A 12529-nucleotide genomic window follows, 5' to 3' on the forward strand; every position below is an offset into this window, starting at 1 on the left:
GGCAGGGCAGCAGGGGGTTGCAGCAGGGGTTGGCAGGGCTGGAGACAGAGGAGTGTGGGACTAGCTGGCTTCAGGCAGGGGGGTGCAGCAAGGGTTGGCTGGAGAAAGGGCCGGGGGTGTGGGGCTGGGTGCGAGCAGGGGTGTGTGGGGGGCTGGTTGGCTTTAGGCAGAGCTGCAGGGGGATGTGGCAGGGGTTGGCTGGAGATAGGGCAGGGGGTTTGGCAGGGGCTGCCTGTGGGCACGGGGTGCAGAGCTGGCTGCAGGCGGGGGGGTGGGGCTGGTGCGAGCAGGGCAGGGGGTGCAGCAGAGGCAGCTGGAGCCCCGGCCCTTTAAATAGCCCCCAAGCCCCCCACTATTCCAGGGCTCTGGGGGCTATTTAAAGGGCCCTGGGCTCCCCTGCTTCTACCCCGCCCCAGACCTTTTAAATAGCCACGGGAGCCCTGGGGAATGCATGGGGGCGGCAGGGCTCCGGCGGCTATTTAAAGGACCAGGGTGGCAGAGGCAGCTGGAGCCCCAGCCCTTTAAATAGCCCCCGGAGCCCTCGCTACCCCAGGGCTCTGGGGGCTATTTAGAGGGAGAGCAGGGCCGCGGGGCTTGCCGTGCTCAGGCCAGAGCTCCAGCTGGGAGAGCAGGGCTGTGGGGCTTGCCGCGCTCCAGCCAGAGCTCCAGCCGGGGCCGGGGGGCTTGCCGCGCTCCAGCCAGAGCTCCAGCCGGGGCCGGGGGGCTTGCCGCGTTCCGGCCAGAGCTCCAGCCGGGGTCACGGGGCTTGCCGTGCTCCGGCCGGAGCTCCAGCCAGGACCAGGGGGCTTGCCATGCTCCGGTCGGAGCTCCAGCCGGGGTCGCAGGGCTTGCCGCGCTCCGGCCGGAGCTCCAGCCGGGGCCAGGGGGATTGCCGCACTCCAGCCGGAGGTCCAGCCGGGGTGGCGGGGCTTGCCGCGCTCCAGCCGGAGCTCTAGCTGGGGCCAGGGGGCTTGCCGCACTCCAGCCGGAGGTCCAGCCGGGGTGGCGGGGCTTGCCGCGCTCCAGCCGGAGCTCTAACTGGGGCCAGGGGGCTTGCCGCGCTCCGGCCAGAGCTCCAGCCGGGGCCAGGGGGCTTGCCGCGCTCCGGTCGGAGCTCCAGCTGGGGTCGTGGGACTTGCCGCACTCTGGCTGGAGCTCCAGCTGGGGTCACGGGGCTTGCCGCACTCTGGCCAGAGCTCCAACTGGGATAGCGGGGCTGTGGGGCAGCCCTGTTCCCGCCGGAGCTTTGGTCAGAGGAGCGGGGCCACGGAAGACCCCGGAGCAGACCGCAGCCGGGGTAAGTAAAAAAAATTAAAATGGCATCTAAGGCGCGAGGCCCTCTTAGGCGCGGGGCCTGATTCCTGGGAATCAGGTGAATCGGCCTAAAGCCGGCCCTGTTGCCAGATATCCAGTTTTAGACTGGAAACTCCAGTAGAAAACAGGACCTGAGTGTCCGGTTAGCAGTGCTGACTGGAAACTACATGTTCGGTTATAGGAGTAACCACATTAGCCTCCGCTCCTCCCAATCCCAATACCCACCCCAGAGGGCTGGAAGAGAACCTGTCCTGCTGCTGCGAGAGAGGGGCAGCTCAATGCAGAGAGAGACAAAGAGAATGGGCTAGAACCAGCCACGTACCTGCTCTGTGTGGGCTAGTGTGACCAGATTAGGGACAGTCCCAATTTTGGGATCTTTTTCTTATATAGGCTCCTATTACCTCCCATCCCTGTCCCGTTTTTTTCACGCTTGCTGTCTGGTCACCCTAGCGTGGGCAGGGATGGGGGGGATCCTGTTTACTCCCTCCCCAGCCCTGCTGCACTTGCAGTTTACCCCTGACCCCTCCCTTGCTCCAGAGACCAACCATAGCTCCTGCCCCACTGTGCTTTTACCCCCGGCCCTGTTTACAATCGTTCCCTAGGGTGGCTCACAAATATGTTTGGCGCCAGGCCTACAGAAAGTTAATCGGCTGGGCCTGTGAGCAGGGCTGCTGGGTGAGAGGGCTGAGGTGGAAGGATGCGCTGTGAGGGAGAAGGCTACCCGGGAAGTGGGGTTGAGGTGTAGGGGGAGGCATTGTGAGCAAGAGAGTTGAGGTGGGGAGGGAGGGAAGTGCTGTGAGCGAGAGAATTGCTGGAGCACAGGGGTTGGGGGATGGGATGTGGCAGCCTCCCCTCCCCTCGTTCTCTCGTGCCGGCCACTAGGGGGAGCTTTTGCTCTGATTTCCTCGCGTCCTGGCAGCTGTTCTGAACCCCTGGGGCTGCCGTAGGCGGCTTCCCCCGCTGCCATGGGAACGGAGCCCGGCGTGTGTTGGTGCCCCGGCGCTGGAGCAGGGAGGTGGCGGCTGCTGCCCGGGCCCCGCACTGACGTCGAAGTTCACCGCATCTATGATCTCGCCGGCCAGGCCCGAAGTCGCCCCGGCCCCATCCCCAGCCCTGTCCCGCAGGGAGACGCGCGGGCTGAAGCTGGCCTCGGACAGTGACCTGCGGACCAGCCAGGTGGGCGCGACCCAGAGTGACCGGCACCGGGGGCGAAGCCCCGTCACTGGGGAAGGCGGAATGATCCGCTCAGCCCCCGACACTGCCGGTCCTCTTCGCTTCCCGCCCCGCCCCCACCTCGTCTCCTGGGGGATGGCCCGTGCGCCCTGCTGGGTGGGGAGGCGCCTTTTATAGCTGCCCTGAGGAGGCCCCAGCACTAGGGCAGGGGAAAACCCGCCAGTCTCTGGGCCTCTCCCCTTCCTCAGTCGTGAGCCCTCCCGCCTCCGCTGCTCCTCTCGCTTTCCCCCGCTGCAGCCACCGCCATCTGCTGTGAGCTGCAGCAAAGGAAGGGGGTTGGCAGGGTGAGGGGCTCTCGGTGGTGGAGACAGAGGATACGTCTACACTACGGGATTATTCCGATTTTAGATAAACCGGTTTTATAAAACAGACTGTATAGAGTCGAGTGCATGCGGCCACACTAAGCACATTAATTCAGCGATGTGCGTCCATGGTCCGAGGCTAGCGTCGATTTCAGGAGCATTGCACTGTGGGTAGCTATCCCGTAGCTATCCCATAGTTCCCACAGTCTCCCCCGCCCCTTAGAATTCTGGGTTGAGAGCTCAGCCCCCAGCTGCTATGATGAGGACGGTTACCAGCTGTTCTGTCCCATCTACTGGGAATGACCAGGAATCATTCCTATTTTTACCCAGCCACCCCCGGCTAACCTCACTTGAGGCAAGCTAGGAGCACTCATGGGCTGATAGTGATGACAGATATCAGTCATATTGTACCATCTGCCACCAGGGAGGAGAGAGGTGCGGATAATGCTCTTCACTGCTGCAGCATCGCGTCTACTAGCAGCATTCAGTAGACATAGGGTGACATTGAAAAAAGTCAAGAAACGATTTCTTTCCCTTTTCTTTCACGTGTGAGTGGGGAGTAAATTGACGAGCTATTCCCTGAACCACGCCGGACAATGTGTTTGAACCTACAGGCATTGGGAGCTCAGCCAAGAATGCAAATACTTTTCGGAGACTGCTGAGGACTGTGGGATAGCTGGAGTCCTCAGTACCCCCTCCCTCCCTCCATGAGCGTCCATTTGAGTCTCTGGCTTCCCGTTACGCTTGTCACACAGCACTGTGTAGCCTGTAGATTTTTTTTTCAAACGCTTTGGCATTTCATCTTCTGTAACGGAGCTTTGATAGAACAGATTTGTTTCCCCATACAGCGATCAGATCCAGTAACTCCCGTACGGTCCGTGCTGATCAGAGCTCCACGCTGGGCAAACAGGAAATTAAAATCAAAATTTCGCTTTTCCTGTTTACTTGGCCACTGCATCCGAGTTCAGATTGCTGTCCAGAGCGGTCACAGTGGTGCACTGTGGGATACCGCTCGGAGGCCAATACTGTCGATTTGTGGCCACACTAACCCTAATCCGATATGGTAATACTGATTTTAGCGCTACTCCTCTCGTCGGAAACCAATTTAAAGAGCCCTTTATATTGATATAAAGGGCCTCGTAGTGTGGATGGGTACAGCATTAAATCGGTTTAACGCTGCTAAAATCGGTTTAAACGCGTAGTGTAAACCAAGCCAGACAGACAGTCCTGAATCCGTTTCCAGCTGGTTCGTGTTTGGGGGGTTGTTGCTTGCTTTGACCGAATGAAAGCTTGGCTTTTGTACAAGGGGATGGCATTTGCCCACGAAAGGATCCTGCTCGTCCTAAGTGGACTTTTCCATTTAAAAAAAAAATCTAGTTTGTATGGTTGCGATGAAGATTGAAGCACATGTAAATTGGTTCAGTGCTGCATCTGGATGTGTGTTACCAAATTAATTCCCTGCCATTGTAGGGGCCTGTGGCACATGCTAGTTTAGTCTCATAAGGACTGTAACACTTCAGTTTAATCCAGGGGTAACTGGTGGGGTTTGCCTGTGATGTGCAGAGGGTCAGACTAGACTGTCTTTTTCTGGTAGTCTCTTCTGGCATCAAACTCAATCAATACAAAATGGGAAATGACTGCCTAGGAAGTAATACTGCAGAAAGGGATAGGTTGTAGAGGTGGTATGGGTAGAGGAAATGCAAATGGAAATCTGGGACTTCTATCCAGGCATTTATATAAAATCAGAAGAAAGCTCTATATTTTGAATTATTATTATTATTATTATTATTTATTATTATTGTAACTTCAAAACCACTAGCGACTCAGGGCTTGTCTTCACTGGGCTAAATCAGCAATGTTGCAATTGGTGCAGCGGCATGGATTTATCAGGTCTGGTGAAGATTGGAGAGCGCTCTCCTGTCAACTTCAGTACTCCACCCCAACAAGAGGCGGAAGCTATGTCGATACGAAAGTGTCTTCCGTTGACATCGCACGGTGTAGACACCTCAGTAATTCGATGTAAACTACATCGACGTCAGTTATGTAAATTGTGTAACTAAAATTGCTTAACTTACATCAACTTATCCTGTAGTGTAGACAAGGCCTGAGTCTCATTATCTATGATATCCCTCGCACCCCTCACTAGAATTAGCCTCAAAATTTAGATCCTTATTCATATTTAGTGTTGTTCAATTTTAGCAGTTTTAAATATTGAAAAAAATTAAGAACTGTATTTGTTTGTATTCAGTTGAAGTCTGTGGACCTTAATCGTGTCATCAAACTACTTGAAGAGTCCAACTCGGTAAGTACAACATGAGGAAAAAGGCTTGTGTTACATTTTATAGGGGTAATAATAAAATACATGTTACAATTAAATACACAAATAAACCTAAGAGAGCCAGATATTGAGCCCTAGTGGTCAGGACTACAAATCCCCAAAGTGGAAGAATTATACTGGTAGAATTATGAATTAGTCTTTCTTTGAAGATATTCAGTGTCAAGGAGCAATGGTACCCATGAACATTTGTGTTAAATATTCATTCATGTGCCTGAATATGGACTTCCACAAAAAAATTGTTGCAAATGTGTAGATTATAGAATCCAGGTGGGCAAATGACACAGTGTTGGTGTGCAATTGACTGTCCAAGATAGCAACTTTAGATTGTGAAACCCAACACAAAGAAAGTAGTTACAACATCTAGAACTGTTTAAAGCTTGTCAGCATGTATGTAATCGCCCATATTAACTGCTAACATTTATCTAGGGGCTTGAATTGGAGGAGGGAGAACATTTATAAAGCTCAGGAGTCAAGAACAAATGAGACTAAATAGACACACAGAAAAACAGTAGCAGTTATAGCCTGGACCTCAAAAGACTATTTTGGTCTCTGTAGGAAGATTGGACAAATCAGATACACAAGAATGATATAAGTGTGACTGTAAAAACATAATAATTTATAGTCTTTAAGCAACAGCTTCATGGAACATATCAAATTGATGATTAAAAAAAAATTAAGAAGAGTCAGTCTTTCTCTCTTGTTTTCTTTATGATATACAGCTGAAAGAGTAAGCTGTGCATGATCTTCATAAAAATATTTTTTGTGAGGTTGTGTGCTGCACCTCCAGGAGGCAAAGCACACATAGGTGCAACATGGGGAAGGAGGCCTTCAGATTCTGGGCTGGTGAGTGGGCTGAAATAACTGCTGGTCTAATTTAGAGCAACTCCTTGGCTACTCTAAATTAGCTGTGCCTAGTGGCAAAGAAGCCCAAAATGGCCACAGTGGAGTGTTCTACAGTGCCACTATTGACATGTCCTGACATACCCTTAGTCCCCTTTCCAGCACTGCCCCTTTACCAGGTCTGTACAGTGCTGACATTGAGAGATTCTCGGCTGCAAAGGGAGATTTTATGCAAGATATGGGTACTGTAGCAAAGGAGAGAATTTGGACAGTTGTAGAAAATGAGCTTTATTAAAAAACTGGCCGGTATCAAAAATGGTGCTTCAGAAGAATGGAAAAATTAGGGGCTTGTATGCAGGAGGGATCACCTCAGTAGGAGTACAGATAATGGGAACTGCAACTCCAGATTGGAACTCTTGTCCATTTAATTCACTATCTTTCCAGTAGTAGTGGGCAGTGGTTAAGAAGATGAAGAGGACAAATACAATCTTGCCTGGCTCATACCCATTCAGAGTGCTGCTGCAAAGCTTACTTTTCTAGCTCGTCTTGACCATGTAATTCCTCTCTTTGCATCCGTCCACTGGCTCTCTTTTCTTCATTACATCAAACTTAAGCTGCTTGTTTTCATTTCTAAGGTCCATCAGGACTTATGTCTAACCAACTTAGTGCTTCTCCTATGCTATCAAGTTGTCGATGCTCACCTCCAGTTGGCCAGTGACACCAGTCTCCATCACCATGTGTTAAATTTTCAAACAAGCTTTCTCACACGCTGCCTCTTATGATTTGGAGGCACTTTCCCTAAACATTTACAAAGCTAACTCATTATTCTCTTTCAAATCCCTCCTTAAAATTCTCCTTTGTATGATGCCCATCAAACACTTGACAGTTGGTGTGTTGTGACTGCTGCCTATCGTACTGACGAATATTGTCTCGTTTCCTTGTACTCTTCCATCTGTCTGTCTGTTTCCACCAGTTGTCTCTTGTCTTAGATTGTAAGCTTTTTGGTGCAAGATCATCTTTTTGTTGTTTGTGTACAGTATCTAGCACATTGGGGGCCCTGCTCCATGATTGGGGCTCCTAGGTACTATTACAGTACAAATAATGAATAATAATTAATTGTTTAAAAGGGATGGAATGGCCTCAGGGGAAGAGAGAATACATTTCTGGGGCTTCACATGTAAGGAGTGAGAATATATTAAGAGTCCAAAACAGAAGTTGCTAGTGAAGGCAAACAAAGAACATCAGGCTGTTGCATAAACTACTTAATGTGGCATTAGACATTTTCATAACAACAATTTGTGATGCCACAGATATAATACAACATTTCTGAATAAATCTATCCCATGTCAATGCATCTTTAATTATATCAGTATGCCTAATTTAAAAATCAAAGTGCCATGCCATACCATACTTTCATACAGGCACTATACCAATAGTGATGGCGTAGTGCTTCACTTATCAGACAACCCTATAGTGCTGTCAGATGCTTTAATCCAGTGAGCCCACATGTTCAACCAAAATATCCACTACTAAAAGACTGCAAGATTATAGGAATGTGTTCTGTGCATTTAAAGATATATAGTTAGATCAAGAAACTAATCCTGCTGCTGAATACTTTCAGAATTTCATAGTATCTTGTGACTTTTTAATCTATTTTTCCACTTGCACTTGAACTCAAAATGAAACGGAACAAGATTATTTAAGGTTTTAAAGGCACACTGCAATTTAAAATTAAGGTTTTTTTCTTTTTTTGTTTTAAGAATGATGAGGAGGAAAGACAGCTAGAAACTCTCAAGAAAGTGATGAAGCAGTATGAGACTGGGCTTGTATCCTTTTTTTTCCCTCCTCCACGGAAACTACAGTTCAAATAAGATGTGGTATTTTACATTTTTTTAATATTTTTGACTTTTCAGCAAAGTGGCTTATCATTGGCTACATTTCTCAGAGATGTATAGCTTTCCCTAATAGCATCAATGGTTCACTGATGATTTAATCACTGGCTTAGAGAAGGCCTTCTATGCACACCTATCGTTGCTAGGGTAGCTTGGATAAGAAATATTCTTTGGATGCTTGGGGCTACCTGCTTCAAAACAGAATAGAAAAATCTCAGTATGCAACAACATAGAAAAATGTATATAAGGCTATACAAACTTCCATGTAATTTCAGCTTTTACAACTCAGTACAGATGTGGTATCTAAGTGCTATATTGATTAATACTTAAGAAATGCAGATAAGAACAACAATGACTAGTGGGCATAAGGTGACATTTAAATAAAACCAAATCTGGATTAATTGGCTGGACACTTTTTTATATAAACAGTACCAGTTGTATGTAACAAATTTCTAGAAATGACAGGTGAGACTAGGTATAAAGATTACCTCACAAATGTGTATTTGGTTCACATTTTCAAACTTGAGTGCCTAAAGTTAGACATATAAACCCATATTTAGGCATACTTTTCAGTGGTGTTTAGTGCCCACAACTCCCATTGATTTCACTGGGTAAGAGAGCTCAGGTGCTTCACACATTTGAAAATCAGGCCGCTTATAGTTACTGTACCTAAATAGGGATTTATGCGCCTAATTTTAGTTATCCAAATCTGACCGTGTTGAACTAGAGTATTTCATTTTGAAAATAAAGTATATTACAAGAAATAAGTTCTGTTTTTTTCTTATTCTCAGGTGTTCTAACCGTCTAATTTCCTTAATTGAACATTAAAAGCCTCTTAAGGATTTAGCACAAATATTTAAAATTCTTAACCTATGTGCAGAAAAAATTCAGGACCAAGAGGCTTTCATAGAGCCTACATGTGAAATTCTTAAATTATGTGGGTAAGTACATCAGTCTTTAATAAAAAATAGCACTGAGGACTTATATAAGTGCTATACAAATGTTAAGTGATTTTTACAACACCCCTATGAGATGACTAGGCATACACTGGTTCCTCTTCCTTCCCTTTTATAAACTGATTTTCTTTGTGTGTGATTGCTGTAGACACAAAAAGGCCGTTTTTAGTAGTTCAGTGACTTTAGAACTACCTATTGCTGCACTCAGGACAGTATTATAATTAACCCCTGGATACCAGAAAGCAGGATTCCCACAGGTGTCTCATTGCCTGCAACAGGGTGTTCTGGGACTATTGGCCCCAAAGAGATTAAACAATAAGTCTTGTTAAGGTGTGTTTTGTTGTATCAAAATGCTCTCCCGGTGAGTTAAAAACCTGAGATGAAGCAAAGGGACAGTAACAACTTTAGGTAAGCTTTATGAAGTGATAAACTTCAGGTCAATTTATTTGGGAGGTTGGAATACAAAAACAATTTGAGGGTTTTGTTTTGGTTTTGTCGATTTTAATCTACTTTAGAATTTAACATTTAATTGTGAGGGCTTTTTACAGCCATAATAATGATTATATAGAAGACTTTCCCTTAACTTTTTTGATAGGTCATTTTCAGCTGATAAATATAGTAGTGATACAACATTGCAACTGAACTTCTTACTTCTCTGAGCATAATTATTTGTGCTGCTTTGCTGCCCCACAGTGGTTAACGAGAGAGTACATCATGAAGTTTTCAAGTTTATGTGTATGGCAGCAGCATGGCAAAACTTTGCAGTGAAGGTGTAAGGTCCATACAACATAGTATCAGTTCAAGTGAGAAGTAAATTGTCACCTATTGTAGAGTTCAGAAATAATACTAGTTTCTGCAGTGAATGTATGGATATAGCTTTGGACCTCAGTTCTTTGCTTTAATTTTTGTCTGATAGGGATGTTTCCACACTTCAGTGCTTTTACAGATGAGAAGGAGAAGCCAATAATTAGAGTAGGTGTTACCTGGAAGTTCCTTTTAGCAGCTGGTCCTGTCTCTCCTACAATTTTCCACTCTTCCACTACTATCTTTATTTCTTTGCCTTCTTTCTTTCTCACCTTTTCTGTCTCTTTCTCCCCATTTGTCCCATTATTTTCTCTCTCCCTGCTTTTCTTCTGGCTCTGCTGCTGATACCAACAGGTGATCTTCCCCCTTCTTAACCCGCTGTCCAGAAAACCTACAGCAAAGCTGTGCGTGCACTACAGTGTGTTGTGAACGGATCATAACATCTGAATATTTAATTGAATATGAGGGCAGTTGTAGAGCATGTATTTATTACATAAACTCTATGCTCATAGCATCCAAGTGAATTTATCTGAACAATACCCCAGTTTAAAGAGAGAATCTGACTCCCAAGTAACCTAAATACAACTAATAATTCTATTTTTCCATATTGCTAGCTGTCCTGCCTAGGGTTCGGTTCAGTGGTGAGCTGGAGCCAGATTGCACTGGTTCGCGGGAACCAGTTGTTAAATTTAGAAGCCCTTTTAGAACCTGTTGTCCTGCGTGGGGCAACCAGTTCTAAAAGGGCTTCTAAATTTAACAACCGGTAAGTTGAAGTGACCCAGGAGCATAGCTGGGGCTCCCCCTGAGCACATTATCCAAAAGTGGCACTTTAGGCACCGACCCCATGGGTGCTCCAGCTCCCTACCCCACCCCCCGACCCCAGCTGACCTCTGCCTCCTCCCCTGAACACTCCGCCCTGCATCTCCCCCACCCCCTCCCCGCAAATCAGCTGTTCGCGCAGGAAGCCTGGGAGGGTGGAGAAGTGGTGTGGCAGCTTCACACTCAGGCCCAGGGAGGTGGAGACGGAGTGGAGGTGAGCTGGGGTGGGGGGGCGCGAGGAGGGCCACAGCAGGTAACCTGGGGGGGGGGAGCGCAGGTGAACCGCTCCCCAACCCAGCTCACCTCCGCCTCCCTGGGCCTGAGCACGAAGCCATCACACCGCTTCTCCGCCCTCCCAGGCTTCCTGCACGAACAGCTGATTCGCAGGAAGCAGGGAGCTGCAAGCTCAGCCTGACCCGGTGCTCCAGGTGCTGTATGGTGGTGGAGTGGCCCGGCTCCAGCTGAGCGGCGCAGTTGTAGTGACGCTAGCCACCTCCAGGCAGCACAGTAAGGGGGCAGGGAGCGGGGGGGTGGTGTTGGATAGGGCAGGGGAGTTCAGGGGAGGTGGTCCGGGGTGGGGAGGTGGTTAGGGGTCGGGGCGGTCAGAGGGTGGGGAACAAGGGGGTTAAATGTGGGCAAGGGTCCCAGGGGAGCAGTCAGGAAGGAGGGGGAGGGTTGGATGGGGCAGTCAGGGGCAGGGGTCCCAGGAGGCCATCAGGAATGAGATGGGGTTGGATGGGGTGACAGAGGGTAGTCAGGGGACATGGAAAAGGGGTGGATGGGGCAGGGATCCCCGGGTGGCATCAAGGAACATGGGGGGTTGGATGGGCCATGAGTCCCGGGGGCAGGGCCAGGCCATGACCCCCTTGTGGGGTGAGGAGGGGACCGGTTGTTAAGATATTAGCAGCTCCTCACTGGATCGATTCCTTTTCCCCCATCTGTGGTGAGCATGTCTGTTCATAGCCTGCCTCTGGCATATGACTGATGTCACCCCAGTTACTGATCTTAATCTTCCATACTTAAATGAGATTTGTTTGCTGGGATTATTTCCTGGTTTACCAAATATGAATTACTACAATGATACCTGTAGGCATTTACTTCTACCAGCCAAAAAATTAGTTGTTAGATCATGAAAGTAAACATTTTGTTCTGGGATCAGTGTCTGCAGAGAATATACTTGAGGACAGTTTTTCCAAGACATCTTCAAGAAATTTCATAGGATAGAACATAAGATATTGATTTTTCTATCAGATGTTGGCACCAACATGAACAGGTTTTGATTAATCTGTTTTTTCTGCTGTGTTCTAATGATAGTTATAATAACTTGCTTGTTCAATTTTTGCAGGTTACCATTTTTAAAGAAGAAATTATCTGATGAAGTCAACTACACCCCAGTTATTTTAGAATCAATTGCACAATTGGGTAAGTTAGATTGCTGTGCTGCAATGCCCTCCAGGATAATTAAAAGAACCACAATTATCTTCTCAGTTGTAGCTTAGAATTTATATGATTTTTGTTACGTACTTATAATTACAAGTTCTTGCTAACTCCTGAGTCAGTCAACATTCTGAATTTCCCAGCATTCAGAAGCATTTCTATTTTGCTGTGAACTTCATCTGTGCAGCTGTGAGAATATTGGAGAATCCTAATTGGCTGATTAGCAAATGAGGTTTCTTTCTGCCTAGTGAGAGAGGCTCCCCACCAGAGGTAGCCCAGGAGAGCTCAAGAAATAAACCACTATTACTCTTGTAGCCTGATCCACTGTCTGATTTCATTTTGCTTTGAGAATCTTAACTATTATACTTCAGTTTTTCAAAGAACACCACCATCACAAGCTCTGTGGGTCAAGAGAGCATGGGGTCTTGACTATCCAATAGAGACGGTAATGAGAAGACGAATAGCAGGTCAGCAAGTGGGCAGGGCTGCCCAGAGGGTGGAGGCAAGTGGGGCAATTTGCCCTGGGCCCTGCAGGGGCCCCCACGAGAGTTTTCAGTGGATCTTCAGCAGCAGGTCCTTCAGTGCCGCCAAACA

At 47.7% G+C, this 12529-nt stretch overlaps 1 protein-coding gene across 2 annotated transcripts in view; it reads left to right on the forward strand.

Moving 5' to 3' along the window:
- The first annotated feature begins 2292 nt into the window (after positions 1 to 2292).
- CFAP69 (cilia and flagella associated protein 69) overlaps positions 2293 to 12529 on the forward strand; it is a 47210-nt gene continuing 36973 nt past the window's right edge. The window contains exons 1-5 of one of the 2 annotated variants that reach the window (XM_030550513.1): positions 2293 to 2490; positions 5098 to 5151; positions 7788 to 7853; positions 8751 to 8860; positions 11844 to 11920. In XM_030550513.1, the coding sequence (XP_030406373.1) occupies positions 2380 to 2490; positions 5098 to 5151; positions 7788 to 7853; positions 8751 to 8860; positions 11844 to 11920 (418 nt within the window). In that variant the 5' untranslated portion in view covers positions 2293 to 2379. Of the gene's footprint in view, positions 2491 to 5097; positions 5152 to 7787; positions 7854 to 8750; positions 8861 to 11843; positions 11921 to 12529 lie in introns of those variants that run through there. The other variant, XM_030550514.1, reaches the window with a different exon arrangement.

The sequence above is a fragment of the Gopherus evgoodei genome, chromosome 2 (genome assembly GCF_007399415.2).
Source record: "Gopherus evgoodei ecotype Sinaloan lineage chromosome 2, rGopEvg1_v1.p, whole genome shotgun sequence".
In the NCBI taxonomy this organism is placed as follows: Eukaryota; Metazoa; Chordata; order Testudines; family Testudinidae; genus Gopherus; species Gopherus evgoodei.